The sequence below is a fragment of the Pimephales promelas genome, chromosome 14, assembly GCF_988280905.1.
Source record: "Pimephales promelas chromosome 14, fPimPro1.hap1.1, whole genome shotgun sequence".
Lineage (NCBI taxonomy): Eukaryota > Metazoa > Chordata > Actinopteri > Cypriniformes > Leuciscidae > Pimephales > Pimephales promelas.
The window spans coordinates 15,014,528-15,037,135 of NC_142782.1; the positions used below are offsets into that span (position 1 = coordinate 15,014,528).

At 36.7% G+C, this 22,608-nt stretch overlaps 1 protein-coding gene and 1 long non-coding RNA gene across 3 annotated transcripts in view; one reads left to right on the forward strand and one right to left on the reverse strand.

Moving 5' to 3' along the window:
* Positions 1 to 18,276, reverse strand: part of lrrc75ba (leucine rich repeat containing 75Ba) — a 37,003-nt gene extending 18,727 nt beyond the window's left edge. Inside the window, exons 1-2 of one of the 2 annotated variants that reach the window (XM_039680404.2) lie at positions 17,680 to 18,276; positions 5,040 to 5,168 (exon numbers count right to left, since the gene is read on the reverse strand). In XM_039680404.2, coding sequence (XP_039536338.2) covers positions 5,040 to 5,168; positions 17,680 to 17,952 — 402 coding nt within the window. In that variant the 5' untranslated portion in view covers positions 17,953 to 18,276. The remainder of the gene's footprint in view (positions 1 to 5,039; positions 5,169 to 17,679) is intronic. The other variant, XM_039680403.2, reaches the window with a different exon arrangement.
* A 1,085-nt stretch (positions 18,277 to 19,361) lies between these two features.
* Positions 19,362 to 22,015, forward strand: LOC148973699 (uncharacterized). The gene is made up of 4 exons (XR_016146482.1): positions 19,362 to 19,612; positions 20,553 to 20,681; positions 21,155 to 21,234; positions 21,344 to 22,015. It is a non-coding gene; the product is annotated as an uncharacterized LOC148973699 (long non-coding RNA).
* The last annotated feature ends 593 nt before the right edge of the window (positions 22,016 to 22,608 follow it).

The following is a 22,608-nucleotide window of genomic DNA, read 5'->3' on the forward strand; positions in this document are numbered from 1 at the left end:
GATAAAGTGTATAAGAGAGTTGTCACTGAATGTGACACTTTTGTTCCTTTAAATTAAATTGAAAAACTCATTAATTTTAATTTAAAGAAAGACTATTTTATTAACATTTAAAATGCATTATTGTGGATCAACATTAACATATTAAAATGCATTATTGTGGATCACTGCTCTGGATTTTGATGTCACAATATAACCAGAATTTCTAAACCAAAATTTCACTATTGCCTTCTATTAATAACTTGTACCCTGCTTAGATGGAAATCTCTGGACCTCCCACTGGCAAAAGTGAGGTGATGGTTTCACATTTAGAGATACAAATCTGGGCTGCGTTCAGCCCGGACAAAACGTTGCACAATGTTTTTTAAACATAAACAGTGATGCGTTGAACACCCCGTTCTGATGACGGAAGAGTTGCAACTATGGAGCCCGATAAGGCCATTCTCTGTGTTCTTTGTGAAGAATTTTCGGAGCCTGATGAAGTCAGTATAAATATGTGTTTAATATTACAAAATATACCCGATGTTACAGTAACTGCACTTGCCGCCCAGAACACAAGAGAACATCCCAATCAAGTGAAGGGATTTGTGGAAACTGAAAGAACACATCTTACCTAATTCAGACTAAAACACATTCTGTTTAGCCTCACACACTAACTTTATTTGTATTTCATAATGTTTTAATAACCTATTTTCTTTCTCATTTTTAGGAAAAGCACTTACCATTTTTTATTTCTATACCAAATGTCATACACTTGCAATGAAGCTAAAAAATATAATAAACTACATCATGTTGATATCCTATATTTTTACAATAAACGACAAACATATCTTCTAATATCCTCAGTTGTTGCATATAGCGATCTGCATTGAACACATTTGTAAATTATTTTCCTTAACCCATTGTGCGAGTTCACTTTAATACCGCGTATTTTATATACATGTTGCTGCTGATTGGATTGCAGTTCTGACACACCCACCAAACGAGAGAAAACATATCTCAAACCCCGTTGCACACCGTTGCACACCGTTTCCTGGGAACATGACGTTCAACTAGGAAACCGTAGCAAAACGTTGCGCACCGTTTTGAACTTGAACGTGCCCTAGGTAATAAATGATTTATTCCAACTGGTGGTGGAATAAATCATGTTATCAAATATTTATGCTGGAACAGGTGTGATGTTAAACCAACAGCATTTAATGCCCTTGTGAAACCAATGCCCATAACTTTTTGTCTTTGTAACGCAAAATGCTGAGGTGCAAATTCAATTCACAACCTCCAAAATTTTGTCTGTAATATTTAGATTGCAAACCAGCTTAAAGTGCACACAAAATGAATGTGATTTTTACAAAGCTTATAGGCTACACCACATTCACAAAAGTGAGTCTGTCTACATTTAATGTTTGAAAGTTATTTCCACCGGTGGAATTTTATATGAAATATTTGTGAATGTATTTATTTAAAAGATGATCATAAGATGGAGAAGTGCATTATAATTGGGCATGTGTGTTGCAGACATTCACAATTTAGCCAACAGTCCCTGTAAAGTATGCCAGATTCTTAAGGTATATTGTATGAAAGGCCATTTCCTCCACATTAGAAAATAAAATCATGCTTTGGTTCCTCATGATTATGACATAAGTCAAAATTACGTGATAAAAAGTCATAAAACCAGCCATACCAATCAACGTCAGACCCTGCAACTCCACCTCTCCGTTCTAATGCTGCGTTCACGTGCTATGGAAAGTAGGATATTTTCCATTTGTGAACTGGTATATTTACCAGTGTGTTGCGTTCAAGTGCTTTTGTTGTCGTAATATGGTAAAAAAAAAAAATGGAGATCCAGACCTGTTATTTAGCTAAACTATTTTAGATTGCTTAAGTCATCTACAACAGCAAGAAAATGATTTATCAAAACTCAAAAGTAATATGCTGTATATTTTCTAGATCATGAATAGTATATATTTTTACCATTCACAACTCTATTTTGAAAAGATCAAAGGTTATCTCATCTCGGCAACTCGTCCATCAAAATATTCTACGAGTTGCCCAGTGGAAAATACCACATGAGGGGATGTTCATGTGCATTTTCCACGTCGGCTTTTGGTATTTACCACCATAGCACATGAACGCAGCATAACTCACCACTGATTACCTGCACCTGTCACCAATTAAAAAGGACCATATAAGCCCACACTTTCACTAAACTGTCTGGTCCTATTTCTCACCTACATGCAAGACTTTCATGACACCCTATATCCTTTTTTGCTTGTCATCGTCGGTCTACCCTCATCTTCATCAGTCCCGGTCTATCCTAATTTACAAGAGCTATTTAAGTTAAATCATTCCAGACATTCAATTTCGGTGCATCACTAAAATGCATGAAATATTCAAAAGTATTAGCCTATATAACCATATTATACCAATAAAACATTTAAAAATGTTTTTTTTTTTATCCCTTTCAAGCCATGTTCAGTTCAGTTTCAGCTTGCGGCCAATCCTATTTTCAGTTTCGGCCCAGCAATTGATTTCAAGATAAGATGGTTATTCTATCATTGCATTAACTTAATTGCCCTGACAATAAGTTACTGTTAAACAAAATATAGACCTGGGTACAACGAACAAATGCTTGTGGATTATTTGTTTGAAGGGACCTCTTACTATTGCTGTAATATCGGAGCAGCGGCACATTTGCCTTCATGTTTAAAAAATGTGTTCCTGCAGCAGGAAATCATTTAATGCATCTACTCTCATACCCAGCAGCAGTCTCAGGGTTATGCAACTACAGTATATTAATCACTGGGAGGAGTACCATCAAAAAAAAAATCATAATATTATAGATAATCTTTAATGGACAAGAATATGAGATAAGCAAGCAGACTTTAGTTTTCATCAGAATGCTAGTTTCTATTGTGGACTACAACAGGTATGGCTTACAAATCAAGCCTTCAGCAAGAAAAGGAAATCAGACTCAGAATGCCCTTTGGTGCTGATTCAAAGAGCCTGGATAGCTGTAGGGCTGACTTAAGGTGCACTGACACTTTTCTGATCTTCAGTCATATCATACTTTCAGCATATCAGCAAAATCAGACACAGTGTGTCAGACAACACCTTGAAAATCTTTCAGAGGATTTATTCATTTTAGGAATGGTTGTGACGCAAGGTATTACAATAAGGCCAACAATATAATGTTTAATCTCATCCGTTTTGAGTTTATCAAGTATTGTGCTGAAAGGGATACTTCAGGATTTAGCATTAAGCTTTGTATTAGTAGAAAACCTATAGTATTTTCAAATTACCATCCTTTCCACCCTCATATTACCCTGAGATGACACATTTATGTATTTTATTTGGTCTGGAAAAAATCCTCTGATGACGCAAAAATCATCATTTTGCGTCATCAGAGGATTTTTTGGCCAAAGGCTAAAGACTCCCGCCTGTTTTCAAGGGTGGGATCTCACTCACAGAATGTAAATGATTTATCATGATTCCATTTACACCTGGTCACATAAATGTGTTTTTGCAAAACAGATATAAATCCAATCTTCAATTCCCGTGCTATATGCGATCTCGAAACACATTTTTTGGGCAGACTCATCACGGACACTCGCTAGTAGCCTAGACTTGTTGTTTAACAACTGTGTCTGTTACCGGCAGTGTTGGGGAAGCTACTCTGAAACTGTAGTTTGACAAGCTACAAGCTACTCGTACGTTAAAGTAGTTAAACTACAGTCAAGTTACCCTTTTGGAAAAGTAGCTAGCTACACTACAAGTTACTATCAAAAAGTAGCTAGCTACGTTGAAACTACTTTTGCTTTTTGAACAACATATTATAAATATTATATTACATATTATTATTATAACATGCTATAAATTATATATTATAAATAACTGAATAAGTGTCTGATGAATGTTTTAATTAAAATATTTAGTGTTTAAAACAATGCAATACAATTATGATTTCATAGAGTTTTGTTTTATTACACACAACACTCAAATATCTCAGACTGTTTGTCAAAAGTGCAAAATTGCAACAAATAGCCTACAACATTGCAAGAACAAAATATACATCCAACATAAATTGCATTTAGAACATTTTCTCAAAAATACCGATTGAACTTGGACAAATAAGACCATGGGTAATTAACGTCAGTTGTTTCTCCATCATCCAAATCTGCCGTCACCTCTTGCTCCATCATGGATAATCATAATATGGGTGTTTTACTGTCAACCCACTTTACGTCAGTGAACCGTTAGCCGCAAGACGCGTGATTAAACAACAGGTGGCGGTAATGGCAAAAAAAATTGTTTGTAATCTAACGAGAAGAAGAATATCCTTGCATCGCGCTGATTCGCGCAGGCTCGAGAAACGCAATGTAGCTTTTGCTCGAGCTACACCGCTACTTGCTGCAAAAAGTAGTTAGCTACTGGAAAAGCTACACTGTTTAAAAAGCAACTGAGCTACAGCCAAGCTACTGAAAAATGTAGTTAAGTTAGTAGCGTCGCTACTTGTAGTTAACTACTCAACACGTGGCCTCGTAGTGCAGCGAAGCAAGTGCATTCTGGGAGTTGTTGTCTTTCATCCACATAAGCCAAAAATACATTTTCTAGCTTTTCTCAGTCTAGAAAGCTCCAAATTCTAAAATAATTTCACATTTCAACATAAATGACCCACTTTAAACACACAATCATCTTTCCAGAGGTGAAGGATCCCTTTAAAATTTTAATGAACCAAGTCTTTATGATTTGATTGAACAGACTCAACTAACCTTCTGAAATGCAGACTAGCTTTTAAATGAATACATGAAGAAACACTACTAGTTGCATTAGTTATCATTAGTTATGCAAATAGGATGCCTTAGTTATTGTTCCCAGTCTTGTCTTGTGTTTTATTTGTGAGCCATGTGTGTGGATTACTAAATTGTTTGTGAGCTCAATTTGATAGCTGCATTAAATCAGTACACACATTTCTTTTCATTTACTCTGAGTAGCAATCAACATAGTGAAGAAATATCATGCTCAAGTGAAACTGAATGACTCACCTTCTTTGGGCACTGCATGTCTCTAGCCAGACAAAGCAGGAGCTCGTGAGATATGGGGTCCACCAGGTTAAGGAATGATGCATTCTTATAGAGGATATCATTGAGTGATGTACCCTCTAATCCCAAGTCCTGAACAAGAGAAAACAAAGAAAGCACATACCGTATTATCAGTCACTGACTCAAGATGCCTTTTCTGACTGTTTCATCATGTACTGTATGCTTCTGAATTACATACATACATGTTTATACTGTATTTGTCCTTATTCAAACTGGTACCCCCTGGAATTTATGCTGAAAACTATTAAAATATTAGGCTACGACTATAAACTACATATTTACTCTATATATACACTGCCATTCAAAAGTTTGGGATCGGTAAGATTTTTTTAATGTTTTCAAAAGAAGTCTCTTATGCTTACCAAGACTGCATTTATATGATCAATAATATTGTGAAGTTGTATTACAACTAAAATTATGTTATGGTTATGGTTATGGTCAGCCGCAAAAATGACCCTGTCAACAACTTTATGGTGCACATTTTTCTTTAGTAAATCCTGATAGTAGTTTTGTGATGGCAAAAGAGGGTGCTGGTGCAAGCTGTTAGTAAATCTGGCCCTATATCTAATAATTTTGACTTTTTGTCATTTTCGATTTAATGTCATTTAAATGTCATCATTTTATCTTTGTATTTCATAATTATGACTCATATTTATGTCATCATTTTTACATTTTTCAAATTTGTACCCCTAGAATTTATGCTGAAAACTATTAACCTATTACAACCATAAACTACATTAAAATATCTAGTTCAGTCATGAATCTCTAGAGGGCGCAGGCTGGTCCTTTACAAGCAGCCTGTAAGCGAACATTACAACATCATTACTACATGGCACAAGCTGATTGGCCTTTGCTTTCTCAACATTTAAATAGTCTGGTTCATTGTTTACTGTAAGCTAGTCCTCCAGCGTACTGTCAGAGTTCCTCTGAAACTCTTCCCCTGCCTAGATCACTCCTGGAGTTATGCATGCCTGTACATATCTTACATGCTCGCAGCAGTGTGTCTGTGTATCAATTAGCAGTAGCAAGTCCATACTTGCTCTGCAGCAACATAACAAATCTATTCCGCCAAGACCAAATACATTAAAATGTGCTGTGTGTAACTCTTTCAGTCTCCTAAAGCATACATATACCATAATGTTTGCACATATTTAGGAATATTTACAGATATTTACATGGTAAGCTCACATAATTGTTTCTCTGAAAAAAACTTTTACAGCCAGTTCATTTACTTTAAAATATGCATTCCGCATTGAAACGTTTGTTTTTGTTTTGGTCTGTGAGATCTCACCCACTATCAGTTCCCCCAATTGTGTTTCGACACCCCATGATGCCAGTTGGCAGGAAACACGGCGTATTGCAGCCAGCAAACGAACTGGGTCGAAATCTATGAATATTAAAACATGGATAAACTTACTGAGTCTACTCAGCTTTCATTTTAAATTGCACTCCTTCATGTTGCATGTCCTCAAAAAAAGCTACCCGCGTGAGCATCGAGTCTGAGGAGTAGGGGGTGGGGGAAAAAACAATCTCTGATTTCGATCACTAGCTGTCATTATTACAAACTGCACCTTTAACAGTACATTATTCAATAACATGCTAAAACAATTTTGCAGAGAGTTGTCATGATTGAATTGGAACTTGGAATATATATATATATGGGAAGATAGTCGGGCTTAGGACAATGGCTAAGTCCTAGATGGGTGGTCTTTGTCGCCTAACTTCATGAATGAAGCGGGCCATCAGAGGGTGTTTCCCCTCTGAAACCCCGTCATATAGCGACCACAAATACTCTTAGATTAGCAGGACATATGCTGTTGACATATCTGCCTGCTTTCCTGCAGAAATCCCAGCACTAAAATAACCTGGCAGAAGACTGGGTCTGCATTATGTGCATTACACCACCTTTCAAAGATGCAACGCTTAATGGCATACATTTTTCTAGTGGAGGGAGTCCTTGAATTGTCTCTATTACATCAGCTTGAGATCCAGCATCTCTTAGCCGGTCCCACTCAGGGGTCAAAAATGAAGGATCCAAAGCTTATGCCAGTATGGAATAGCATCCCCAGCGCATGAGAAAGAAGGTCCGTTCTGTTCGGTATCGCCCAGGGCGAGGCGTTGAGGAAGGATATTATTTCCGAGAAACAGACTCTGGTCGGCCAACGAGGCACCATCAGCAAGATGCAAGACCCTTGTCGACAGACCTTGGGAGGTAGAGCACTTGGCAGGAAAGCACAGAGACGTGCCCTGGGCTAGAGGAGTCAGTGAGAAGTATTTGAGGGGACATTGCGTTGTGAAGCAAAGAGGTCCACCTCTGCTTTGTAAAAGCTTTCCCAGATCTGACTGACTACCTTGGGATGGAGCTTCCCGGTGTGTCACCTCCCATCTGGACAATAAATCTGCTCCAAAATTTATGCTTCCAGGAATGTAAATTGCCCTGTGGGACAGGAACTGTCATGGACCCAAAGCAGAACTTGCTATGCTAGTTTGTTCAAATGGCGCGAACGCAGTCCGCCCTGGTGATTTACATGAGCAACTACCACTGTGTTGTCCACCCGCACCAGGACATGGTAGCCCCTTGACTGTCAGAGGAAGTATTTCAGGGCCAGAAATACAGCAGAAACCATTGCGAGGCAATAGGGGATTATTACGCTAATACGTAGGACTTCCGGATTCAGTGATCTTTGTGCACTGCCACTTCCGTTGAATCACGATCTCGCTGGCGAACTGATGACGGACTACACTAAGTTTATTTATACGGCATCCCTGGTAAATTAGTGTGATTCACTAAAGTGCCGGCTGCAAACAAACGTGCTACCTTGTTTTATTTTAAAGTTTTAATCCAGTTCTTCCTTATATTCAATTCAGTCGGGAATCCATGAAAACTTACGTAGGGTTGGCGTTGTTGGTTAGATTTACAAAGTGGAACAGAGCAGTGACACATATAGCCTTCGTCTCAGCCATTGTTGAACTGCGTCGGAAGTGGACATGCACAAAGTTGACAAATCCCGCCCATGAAACCCGGAAGCGTGATAATCAACTATTGATGTGCCAATCTAGATGAGCCACCTTTGGTGCTTCTCCCGAACTTTGTTAATAAAACATCATATTGTGACACCAATCTTGTGTTGAGTTTGAGACACAATTTTGACTGTCAACCTTTTGAACTTGAATGTTCTGAGAGAACGATTCAGACCGCGAAGGTCTAGAATCGAACACAACACCCCATCTTTTTTGGGAAACAGAAAATTGCAGCTGTAATATCCTGACTGTCTGACTGGAAGGGGAATATGTCCTATGGCCTCTCCCATCTCCTATTGTCCAACAGAGTTCACAGTTATTGTATTAGCAAGTTAGCCTGTTCCGGCTTCACAGTACGGTAGACCACGGCGTTGAAACACACAGGACGGCACGTTTTTTAGAAAACAAATGGCTTTCAATAAATTACAGTTGTTGACCATTTATGTTTGTAGGAAATTTGTGAACAGATTTTAAATTGACAAAAATAAATACATTTTTTCTGATATTTAGCAAGAATCTAACACTTCAAATTGTAACACTAACACTTTTCTCAATTTAAGAAAAGTAAACAGAGAACAATGTTAAAATTTAATAATTTTTAAACAAATTAGCTATCAGCAGCTGATTTGATTCGTAATTTTACTGACTTGAGAGAAAACTCTCCACCATTGTGGCTTCAATGGTCCTAGGCATGTTAGGAACTTTTTCACCTTTTTAAATTTTTGTATATTTAGTCTGTTTCGAAATTTGTGTTTGACGGCTGTCCCCAAAGGCAACCAGCCCACCGGGAAAGTTGAGAACATAACTTTTTAATGTATAATGCAACTTTGATTTACATAGACAAGAATAACTCTAGAATGGCAAGATTGGGGTGTTTCACTGAGACAGACTTTCAGTAACAGAGAGGGGATTATGAAACGGCCTCCATTGGGTTATTAATATTCAGAGACCATATGCTTTTATCTATGGTGACTTGCATATTCGGATGGAACAGGTCTTTGCACTCAGTGCAGTTGGAGTGTGCATGCTTAAATGTGTTTAGCTGCAGGGAAAGAGACGCCCACACCTACCCATCTCTCTGTTCCCTATACTCTTCTCCATCCATCTGGCACCAAACATGTTTTTCCCCCCATTATGGTGTGCAGAATCTCAAAAGAGCACAGGGGTCACTTCAGCTTCTGGAAAGCCCAGGTTAGACCAGCATGAATTTCCGTAATGAATATTGGATAGTGCTGGATTGAAACTTTACATTGCTTTGTGCACCTTTCACGACTCTTTCAAAGTGAAATGTCAAATGAGTGGCACTAAAAGTGTGTTCAGTTTAATCTGAAACAGGTGAAAGTGAATCTGACAACATTTTATCATGTTGGTTGTTGTATATTGCGGTAGTTCGGAAATTAAAGTTCAGTGAGTGGTGCTAAAAGGTTCATTTTCTATTGCATTGGAAAACAATACACTAAACCCTACCCTAACCCAACCGGTTGTGTTTAGAAAAAGCATGCATGAGATAAAATCGCATTTGCTGAAACAACCATGAAATTTTAGCTTTAAAATGTTTGTTTGTTTGTTTTTGCTGCCTCTGGTGTTCATTTCAACTGGAAACTGCAGTGAATTGTAAATATAGGTATGTTTTCCAATGAACATGTGTTGGTTGGTTTCCTTGGTGCAAATTAGAAGCTATGCATTGTCTGTAAAAGCTAATAAAAGACTTTCATTTATACTTTCATTTAGCTGTGTCCAAGTAATGTAAATACCAATGGTCTTCTATGAAATCCAGACAGCAAGAGAGCAGAATATGAAAAAAAAAAAACACATAAAAAGATGTGTAGGCCCAGATATGTGCACATACACGTCTCAAAGAGTGGGCAAGATGGACGGTTTTTTTTTTGGGGGGGGGGGGGGTTTTGTGAGTGTCTAATGATGCATGACTCTTTACCTAAACAAACCATTTTATCTTAGTATGAACAACACACACTGAGACAAACAATGACATTATTGTGAAAGTCATCTCAAATTGGCCTCAGAGGTTAGGGAGTTAGTGAGTGGGGCATAATAATGATAGATAAACCTTTTAGGATTTGAAATAATTCCTGTTACTGTAACTTCTAAGATCTCTTCTAAGACTTATAAGATCTCTATGACAAGCCTTTTGAGAAAGAGACTTCGGTAAAACACCAAGCACAGATAGACAGCTGCCTCAAGTTATATCAAGATCAGGGGCTGATAACTGTTTTTTTAAGATGCAGTCCGGCTATCTGGTATCTCTGTATGCCAAAAGAATTATTCATCAATGTGAGTTCACTAGCAGTCCTGTCACCAACACACATCTAGAGGAAGACAAGATGCCCCCATGCAGCCCAGACTAGGATGTCCCCCTCTGTTTAAATTAAGTCAACTTACCATTGCATAAGTTGACCTTTAAAAGTCTGAACAGGTTTAAAATAAGTGCATAAAAGTTACCTGCTTAATAACAAATTTAAGATCACGTTTGTTCCATAGTGAGTGTTGCACCTTTTCTACGAGCAAGATGAACTTTTAAAGTTTAATTCCACCTCCTTTTCAGTTGGTTGAGCACCAGTTCTTAGTTTACATTTTTTTTTTTTTTGTCACTGAATAATAGTGTTCTCTGAATTTACATCACATACAATCAATCAAAATATCACAATCAAATATGTTAAGGTCTATTTGCACATTTAAATAAGTAATTTATATATGTTCAAAAACAATATGTAATCTTATAAACTGATACTGAATTTAATATTTAATGTGGTATTTAAGGGGTTGTTGACATGATTTTAATGAAAACAGAAATCTTTTTATGCGTTTTAGCCATTCATTTACACAGCAACGGCATTTGGGGCCTAAAAAAATGCACATTTTCGAAAACAGGTTTCAAAAAAAAGTTTTTGAAACCAAAACTGTTATTATCTCTGTGTAAAACGGTGACGGAATATACGGTTGCGTCTGAAAACTGAAAAATGCTGCCTTCGGAGGATGCATTCCAAGGTAAGAATGCATCAAGGCATGTCTTAATCCAAAGTTAGCTTCACTTCAATCGATTTTTGAAATAGCATGTAGATTTCACTGCCTTTGATGTCCCACAATCCTGTGCTTTCCATTCTGTGACAGTTGAGCTGAAGAAAGAAAGATGGCGTCTGAAAGTTGCAGTTGGTCATCAGTTTGTGTGTAAATGTACGTTTTTGACCAACGTTTTCAACTTTTGATGTCATTTCTTAGCGAGAAATTACTATTGTCCTTAAATATTTGCTTATTTATCACCAAAGCTCTATTTTTCTATATAACATTAAACCGTTCAATGCCTCAAAAGTCTGTCTGAAATGTAGTTTGGTGAGGTAGAGGTAGCAGCTTTTGGACAGAGCCTCCATGTTCAGTCTGTAGGCGAGTAGTGTTTCTTTACAAAGTGACATAGCCAACTACTGTCCTGGCATAATTAATAATACAGTGATTTTAGAAGTTTTTGTGGATCTGCACTGATAAAAATGATTTTGTGGTGTAATACTACAGAAAAAAAACAATGTAATTTAAATGTAATAGTAAATTACATAGTACTCAATTCAAGCGTGTAGAAATTAAAGCATAAATATGAATGTTTTAAAATTAAAGCTGCAGTCCGTAGCTTTTTTTAGGTTAAAAATTATCCAAAATAGATATTTGAGAAAATACATAACCAGCCAGTGTTCAACGCTATCTGATTGCCATAGCTTGATTTAAAACATGTAATGTTTTTAACTCCAGTGGTACTGGTGGATTTCCATGGGAGACTTGAGCATATCTTTGCGTCATTACGTCACATCTGTCCATAAAGAAGACAGCTAGTAGTCTAGTAGTCTCGGCTAGCTGTCTATATTACGAGTGAGGATGCCGGAGGTGGAGATTTATAGCCTTTTGTCCTTGCGCTTGAACTTGTTTGTATAGTTTTGCGTGATAAGCGGTTTTTAGATTTAATTTAATCGCGATTTACAGCAATGTCAGAACCTGAACAAAAGTGGATGTTACTTACTTGTTCAGATGACATTTTCTGTTGAAAATTATTATGTTGGTCAAACTTCCAAAAAGAATAATGAATCTGAATGCCAGTATCCACACCAGCACGGTGATTGACAGCCTCACACTCTCCTCAAACATTGTGTTCATCCACGCTGTGCGGTGTTGAACTACAGCTCACTACAACTTAAAGTTGATAATTCCGCGAATTATAGCAATTGAAGATTTCGAACAGAGATGGCGACAAAGAGGAAAAACTGCGGACTGCAGCTTTAAGTAAAATAATAATCCCAAGGAAAACAATAGGGCCTTCGCCCTTTCAATTACTCAACTGCTAGAGGGTCTTCTTTGCTGTAACAAATATATTAGCAAATTTTTCCATTTATTTCCCCATATAACATATTGAATGATGCATCATCATTATCCTGCATATGCTAAATTCACATGTTGCAATTTATCATCATTTGTAAATGTTGTACGGAGGGTTATCCAATGTTGTATTATCAGTTCCTTCCAAGTCCACTCTAATTGTGTTAGGCTCTGTTAGCGGCTCTGAAACATGAGACCTATTTTAAATTCTCTGTTTCTTGCTAATGGGAGAAAGCCTTAATAAAGACTGAGAATGCACACAGAGGACCACACTGTGAATCTCTGGTGACATGCTTGTCACCGCATAGGTATCCAAGACTATCTCTCTGTGTAGATTAAACGCTCTCTGCTCTGGGATGTCAGATTCTCAGTCTAATTAAAAGTACATCCTGAGAGAGGGAGACGATGAAAAGAGGACTATAAAAAAAAAAAACAAAGATGAGCAAAGCAACAGCATTTGAGTTCACTTGGAACGAGGAGATGAGCAGCTGCAAAGACGAGAACATTGTCAGAGGGAGTTGGATGGATGGATCTTTGGGAGGAAAATAATGTAATAACTTTTTAAACTCCATTAGATGAGGAATTGCTACCTCATATTTTGACACTAATTGTATGATAACAGAAAGAGATTGTAAGGAGAACGGGAACTCATTAACTGTGACAAGTTCTGCCCTCATATCAACACTTTTAACAAAGCAAGAGACAAAATGTCAACCTTTCTTTTTGCTCCATGCAACATAATAAAAAAAGTCTTTACATTTTGGATTTTCTTTCAGTGAATAAATGTGTTTTTTTTATGTTAAAGGTGCAGTAAGCCATTTCTGAGCAACAATGTTGATCTTTGAAATCAATCCAAGGCTTCAGCTGCCGTGAGAGCGCGTGAAGGAAGGAGCCGTTCTTGGCATGCTGGATGAGTGGTTTCTTTCTGGCCATAAGTCACCAGCTCCCGTGAGCCTTCCATTCCTTCTAGATCTGCATATTAAAGGGATACACCACTTTTTTTTTTTTTTTTTGGAAATAGGCTAATTTTACAACTCCCCCAGCGTTAAACAGTTGAGTTTTACCGTTTTCGAATCCATTCAGCCGATTTCCTGATAAGAATATCAGTAACCAGACAGTTTCTGGTCTCATTGACTTCCATAGTATATATTTTTTCCTACTATGGAAGTCAATGAGACCAGAAACTGTCTGGTTACTGATATTCTTCTAAATATCAGAAAAAACATCTGAATGGATTTGAAAACGGTAAAACTCAACTGTTTAACACTGGGGGAGTTGTAAAATTAGCCTATTTCCAAAAAAAAGTGGTAAAGTATCCCTTTAAGATCAAGAAGTCATGGAAGAACCCATATTCTGCACACATCCGTCGCCAGCAGCGAGCAAATTACGCTGATGTTGAGGGGATGCGTGAACATGGGTACGTATGTGTTGATGCCCCCAATCGACGAGACAAAAATCAAACAAAACTAACAATTTTATTCAACTATTCGTTTCCTTCTCTGTGGGCCTCAAGCACATAGTGTAACTGCGCAGCGCTTCTGGGTTGTCCCTCACACGCATCACACATGACCAGCGTTGGCCAACAGTGAGCCTACGTGTGACGTACAACACAGAAGGACTGCACAGTTTCACTACATGAACTAACTCGAGGCCCAAAGAGAATGACATGAGCAAAAGTTCCAGTGTATTTTATTTAACAGAAGTCCCCTTTCAAAGCCTACAGGGAACGTCCAGTTTGGACTACATCCCTCTACTTCCTTATTTAATGATGTAATTAGATAACACAGTCTCATCCCAAAAAGTCATATAACTGACGTTTTGGGACGTATTTTGACCATACGTCAATATCAGCCTTTTTAGGGCCCCCTTAAATGTCGGTAGATGGCGATCCCGGGCCGTCATACAACTGACGCTTTACCTTTAACGTCAGTTAGGTGACGGGTTAGGTTTAGGGTTAGGTTTAGGTATGGGGTAGAGTTAGGATCCCATAACCTCATCTACCGACGTTTAAGGGGGCCCTAAAAAGGCGAATATTGACGTATGGTCAAAAGACGTCCCAAAACGTCAGTTATATGACGTCTTGGGGTGAGACCGGGTTGAATTAGAACAGTCTTTTGACTAATCTCCGCCCACATGAATTTCTATAAAACATATTACTATTCAAAATTCGTGCCATTGTTAATTCGACAGACGAAAAAAAACATATAGCACAAGCTTATATAACAGTTTGTAACATTTAGCATTACAATTTAACCATTTAAAAGTATGACAACAACTAAATAAACAGCTTACCACTGTGAAACATCCTGCAAAAGTTGTGTTTGAAGAGGTTCTAATCGATTGATTCTCTTCATCTATGTTCTCTAAGTACAAATTGATATGGTAATATGTTTGAGATTTTTACAAGAACAATCAGCACATGCATCTCCAATTAATGGTGAAAATACGTGACCTTTCCGGGCAACGAGCGATAAGCTGCTGTCGAATCACAACACAGGAACCGCTGGCACAATCAGAACTCGTTACGCATTTCTGAAGGAGGGACTTCATAGAACAAGGAAGCCATCGGCCCATTTTTTGGACAGTGAAAACGGCAGTATACAGATAAGTAAATTGTGTGAAAAATACTGTGTTTTTTTAAACGCGAAACATAAACATGTTATATTGCACAATGTAAACACAATTAAAGCTTCAAAAAACATGAAGAACGGGTCCTTTAAATCTCTGGATTTGACAAATGCCCTGGCGCGTTTTTCTGGAATTTTTCACATAGCATTAAAATAGACTTAAAAATACTCTGTTATTTATGGTCATACAGGCTTAAGAAATATGAAAAAATAAACTGTTAAATATCTACTTTTTTATGTGTCCACTTACAATAAAAAACAGTGTGCTTTTATAAAATAAAGAAAATAGAGTGCCAAAGTTATGACGTCTTTGAACGAAAAGCAATGCGTTTTCCCCATAGACTTTTGGAAAATTGCAAAAAATATGATCTGTTTTAAAACAAAGAGTTGTGACCCTTACACGTTTTGTCTATCAAGATAATATTTACAAGTTCATTTTGAAGCCTATAAAGTTTAAAAACACAAGCAGACACAATAAGGTTTAAAAAACACAAGCAGGTTTTATTTAGGTTTAGGATGTGTTTTATATTATAGATCAAAACGTGAAAATATTTAGAGGCTTTGTTCACCACAGACCTTATTTCAGGCAATTTAGCAAAAACCAATTCAAAAAACCCATAGACTTTAGGGTAAGGGAACCAGAAGTGCTAAAATGCTAACTCACTTCCGCGTTTTGGCCAACAAAGTGACGTCATAACTTCGGCGCTCTATAAAAAGGATGTGCTTTCTGCCTCTCCGTCTCCGTGAACTTTTTTCGGGAGCACGTCTCTAAAATTAAACAAAACTCAGCGAATACTATTCACCCAGGCAAGAGCAGTATATCTTTTTAATCATTTAAAATGAATTATTTTGAAATATATGCATTTATAGTGTGTGTATATAAACAAATATATATATTTTATAATGACATTATAACTGTAGAATTACGATTACTGTAGGCTAATATAGGCCTATGTAGCAGGGCATTCAGTTACTTTTCAAAGGACAAAAATAAGATGTCAGAGTATTTCATTAGACTTGAACTTTGCCAGCTATAAAAAAATAGCATTTCCTCACGTTTTACCACTGATTTTAAGTGACAGTTGATATGCATGGGCCACTGGCCGATGATAGTTATCCCGCCCTCCCCTCTCCCCTGCCGTGCCACACTACCCACTCCCATCTTCTCACAGCCATCCATGCCCATTTAAGTTGCATTTTTCAAAAAGATTGTGAGCTAGACTTGAGCTGAAAGAGGGGGGGTTTCATTCCCTTTAAGCGAATGACCTCCTGACCTCCTGTCATCAGTGGTCAGCTCTCTCTGCTGTTCTGTGCTACTGGCATTCTGTGTTGAATTTGAGCATATGGGTCACACTGTGGCAGAACAAATGTACCATAGAAGCATCCAGGCATTAGTATTAGGTGTTTGTGTAGAGTCTAGACAACAAATAATAGCAGCAACAAATCCAGGGAAATGATTTTTTGCAAGGTGACTCACTGCAAAGTGAGCTGCACAGTCGGTGTCTGAAGTGGAAATGCCATTTCACTTTACTAGATACATGGGTCAATGACACATGAGGATGTCTGAGATCATGAGAAATGTAGTTTAAAACACATGTGGCATGTTTTTAGAAATATAACTTTTGTATTCAGGGTAGTTTCATTCATATGTTTTATAGCACATTTATAGCAAAAAAACATATAGCAGTTTTTACACACACAGACACACACACACACACACAAAAAGAATGTAAAAAAGGCGAAGTGTCAAGTGGTGCAAGCATCAAGTAAAATGAATTAATAAGTTTTCCTTGCACCTAAGATTGTGCACAACTTAAATTTATTTATTGTATTACTTATTATTACTTTATTTCTTTTATTAGGCCTACTTATTATTACTTTGTTTATTTACTTATTTTATTTATCTAGTCTATACATACAAATAGAAATAAAATGAATTTCGAGTCACAAACATGTCTTCAAAAGGTCGTAATAAAAAAATAACAAAGACACTGACCTTGACAGTCGTGAGAATTTAAATGGACATTTTAATGTTTTCTGGTCACATGACAATAAAATTGCTCCCTGCATGTTGGTTATGCCATAATGACTTTCATTTGGAAGACATAAATTCAAATATTATCTCAAATATTATTTTTTTTTTTTTTTGGGGGGGGGGGGGGTGTTTTACTTTATAATAGTTATACCTATAATATAATTTTAAGAAATTATATTTGAATTATTATAATATATTACAGTTATACCAAACTAATCACCAAATGAAATCTCCAGAGCTAACGTTACTTTAAGCCCCACAAAAACATCAGATTCAGAATGACTTTTAATTTAGAAAATGAGAATATGTTTACCATAGAAGAGGTTATTTCTGCATGAATTTCATTTTATGATGTCTTTGAGCGTATAGGCTACTTGTGCAATATTTGCATCCGAGATTGCAACTGGCTACATGATCTACAAATGCAATGCCAATCAACCAGAGATAGAGAGAGAAACTCATGCATGTTTTACAGCTGCCTGTGTCAGATGCTTGTTTATTAAGCACTGCTGGATTTTGCACTCACCTTCCTCAACAGTTTGAGCACGTCCGTCGCATCTTCTATCTTCCTCTCCTGGAGGAGCTTCTGAATCTCTCGGACCCATGCGACTCGTCTGACATACGGGCTGTGGTTGGCTCTCCTCAGAACCCCCGGCAGCTTATCCGACCTGAGCATCAGGGATGTAAACAAGAAGTCTCCGCTCCGGTCGCTCTCTCCCGTGCTGTCTAGATGCTTCCGTCGCTTCCTTGAAAAATTATCGTTGTCGAGACTGTTTTGTCGGCTGAGCCTAGAGCCCATGATTTCAGTCACGTTCAAAATTAGTGTTACTCTAAATACGACCTTTTTACCTCTCACGGCGTAACCATGACAATAACGCCCAGCGGTCCCCACATCGGTCCGAACTTGGGTGGCACACTCGCGGTCTGCTTACAGCCTATTTGTGCAGTTCGTCCGACGACACACGCAGTAATTTTAGCAGCGGGGTTGTCAGTGTTTTGTTCTTTATGCCAGCTCTCACGTCCTTGTATTTGTGTTTGTTGTCAGTAGGACACGTCCGCCTGATGCTCTGGTTGGTATTCAGTGGATGATGGTGATGCTCTCCAGCACCGCGCGTGGATCATTACTGCTCTGCTGTCCTGCCATTGGCTCGCGGTGTTTCGTGTATGTGCCCCACATGTCAAGATAAATGTGGTGGTGAGGGGACATCAAAACATTTTAATCGAATTTTAATTGAAGTTTTTAGTTTTAGTAACTGAGGGTGAATTAAGTTATAGTGAATATCATCTCCAATTTGAAAGAAACTAGAATCAGTTATACAAGTGAATTGAAACTTTTGATAAATTTGCCTCTCAGATGTTTCTTCAGTTTAAAAAGACAATTCAAGGATTTCTTAGTCACAATGTTCTCAGATTTGTTGAAATTTCAGTAACACACGTTTTCTTCAAATTCATCAAAATAGAAATTAGGCCTATATATGCTCTAATCTAATATTATTGAATTAAGGGTAACACTTTACAACAAGGTCTCATTTGTACACATTAGTTAATGCATTAGCCTAAAGCAAATCTGTTTATATTTTGTTACACATGTCTGCATTATATATATATATATATATATATATACACTGTAAACCCTAATGTTGTCTTTACTTAAACAATCAAGTGTACTTGACTAAACATTACTTGAAATTGTGCATTTTTGCCGGGTCACTCAAAAATATAAGTTCAAATAACTAATTTACCTTCAAAATACAAAAACTTAAGATTCCAAGTGCAGTGAACTCAAAATAATGATTAAAACTTACAAAAGGTCATTTTCACAAATTTCTTTACTGTGAAATGATGATACATTCATACATGCTTTCTTCAAGTGCAAGGTGTCATTCTTATTTTACCAGAAAACAAATGGCTTTCATTTTACAATTATTGATCGTAATGGAAATAAACGTTTATTTAAAAAAAAAATCCTGATACTTTAAACTTCATAAATAAACTTTAATATCTGTATTCAAGTGTTTTTGTAATACTGTGGGTTGCAGTTTTCACTCAGTAGCCTTTTTTATGCAGTAAACAACATGTACAGAACAATAAAACAAACAAAATACAAGCTCATACATTTTACGTGCACATATGCCACGTGACAAAATGCATGAAAGAGTTCCTCACATCAGCCACCAACCAAGTATCAATGAAAAAATAATATACAAACTTACAGAAATACAGCGACGACACATTATGTTTAACGTTAAATCAAATTCATTTCAAATCGGTTTAATTAAAATGTCTCTCTCTGATCTTGCTCTGATGCGGTTGGCCACGCAAGGAGTTCTGCCTGGCAACAAGAAAACTAATGCACTAATTGGTGGATTTCAAAATCGGTGATTTTCGCATCGTCTGTTGCTGCTGCTGACACAAGTTCAAATCTCAAGACGGGAGGTTTTCTTTGTGTAACATTCTCGGTAAGTAGAATTATTAATATATAAAGTTATTTTGTACGACTTTTTAACTCTGAAATATGTTTATTTAAATCCTTGCACGGTTAAAAGAGAACGCAGCCAACGTTAATTACAATATTTCCTGGTCAAACTTTTCCAACATAACGTTTTATCGATGGTTTTGTGATGATATGATAACTGCGATATCAAACGATTCTTTAATTTATTAGTTCAATTGTGTAATCGTGTATTTCTCTGCAAAAGATCATAGTTAACTAACGTTAACTTAGCCTAATGTTACTTTAGACCAGTCAACTTAGTGATGTTTTTTTTTCTTTTTTCTGGTCAAACTTTGACAACCTCGACATCAATTAATGGTATTTTCTTCATGATTTTGTGATAGTATGATTATTGAAATGTCAACAGCTTATTTCTTATTTTACTAGCAAGATAAGTTAGCTAAGTTACACATTTGATGATCTTTTTCCGTGCAAGAAACATGGCAGCTACTGCACAGACCATGTGGGTTATTTTTCCCATAGATATTTCCCGGGCAAACTTTGTCAGTTTTACCCGTAACTTTAACGTTAATTGCAAATATTTTCATGATACATTTCTGATTGACTGTCTGAGATAAGTTTTAAGAACATTGTTACTATAGCTAGGACGAATTAGTGATGTTTCGTCACGCTTGTCACCAGTAAGTTAATTAAAACGATTTAATCATATGGAAAATACTATAGTCAATGCAAACTAGCAACTTTTGGCTACAAACAAAGCCATGCACAAAACTGTTTGAGCATGAGTACTTGATAATTTTCATTTTTGAGTGGACTAAGTTATTCCTTTAACGTGTTAAAAATATTTCTTAGCCTCTAAGTTACATTTGTTTCCTAATTAAGAAATAAAGCATTTCTATGTGCACACTAATGTGATTATGTGATCTCTCTTTATCTCCCCTCAGATCTGAGTTCAACAGAAAAAACCTAAAACAGGATTTCTACTTCTACAGAACATACAGTTCATTGACCTTTTTACAGCCAAAAGGGGGACTCCTGGTCAGTACTTGGCTAACGTTTTAAATCAAATAAAGGTTAGTAATGGTTAATAATAAATAAAGGTTTTGTCTTATTTAAAATAACTAACAGGATAACTTTTACTCACCCTCAAGGTGTTCTAAACCTGTATACATGTATTTGTTAAAGCTGAACACAAAGGAAGATATTTTGAAGAATGTTTGTAATTGAACAGATTTGGGTACAATTAATGTTCGTAGTATTTTTTTTATTTTTTTTAAGCATGTAAAAGTCAATGTTGGCCCAAAACTGCTTGGTTACAAACATTCTTCAAAATGTATTCTTCCTTTGTATTTAGCTGAGCAAAGAAATGTACAGGTTTGGATTGGAATAACTTGAGGGTGACTAAATGATGACAGAAATTTCATTTTGGGGGAACTATCCCTTTAAAAGCATTTAATTTTGTCAGCATTTAATCGTATAAAAATTCTTCAAATATATTGATTAATTGTTGGCATTAATGGAATTTTGTGTTTTCCTTTAAAATCAGCCCAGCCAACGGAGGTCCGAACCCTTGGGATTCGAGGACAACCTATCATGCTTGGAGATGATGGTGACTCTGTGATTAAGGTTAGTGTTATGTGTTCTTAATAGATCTAGTGCACGTTCTGAGAAACATGAATTCATAAACATTTGATTAATGATCGTAATATTCTATTTATGTCTGTTTTTTCACTAGGTGTCTGATCATCGCAACTCCATCCTTAATGTGCCAGTGGGCATCTTATTTGAGGACACTGAACTTCAGCCCCCCAATTCCTTGTATTTAACTTCTACGATTGGAATAATACTTGAAGGACAAGTGGTGATTGAAAAAACGCAGGACCTCCCACAGGCTATGTGTCTCCTCTTCGGTCTGATCTACGCTCTAGACCAGAATTACCCCAAATCACTTGCCAATCCAGCGTGTGCTAATGTCAATGGGACAGTATTCTCTCAAGCCTAAATTGCAGTCTCTGGCAAACCAGCTTTTTGTTTAAAAAATGTGACTGTGAGACTTTAACACCACTCTGAGAAATGTTCTACAAATGATTTGCAGAAGATATATACAGTACTGTAATATTGTGCAAATATTTGGTCAAAGACACTGACTATGGTCACTATGCTTTACTTAGTTTGCTGTGATTTCATAAAGCTTAAACAAGTAAAATGTAAAAACAATGTACATTACGTGTACATGTTCAGTACATTTACAAAAATTTGAGACTTAAATGTAATGTGTAAGTGATCAGAGTTGTACAATTGATAGTGCACTACTTAATGTTGGATACTGTTGCCACATTTAGAGTTATGTACAGGGTGTGACTCATTTCCATTTGAAATTTTGGTCAATAAAGACTCAAAGGATCAATATGTTGTTCATTGTTTTATGTAAGTGCAGTGTGCACACAGCTTACAGTCAAAAATATGAGCTTTAAAATTTTGAAATAAAATTACAGTTAAATTTTCATGTTGAGTTTACTTAAATATACAAGTACAATTGATATTAACACTAAGTTAAGTGAACTTTATTGTTTAAGTACATTAAATAATCGTCAAGTTTTGTGAACTAAACAATTTAAGTCAAGTCTACATAACTACCAAGTTAAGTAAACTTAACTATGCAAGTTTTGGGAGTTCTCATTACTCAATTAAATTGAGGGAACGAGTTTACTCAAATCAATTGAGTTAAATCAACTTATTAGGGTTTTCAGTGTATATATATATACGTACACACACACACACACACACACACACACATATTCGCCGATAGGCTAGGCTATATCAGATTTTTAAATCACCATATATTTGTATAGGCATCTGCCTTAAAAATCCTTTATCGGCTGGGCTCTACTTCATACGCAGGGTAGTCATCGGCATGGTGAAACCCCAGATAGGGTATTTGATGTCTCATTTACATCTGGAAGATGTATTTTTAAGAGTGTTAGCTCATCTGCAAGACGT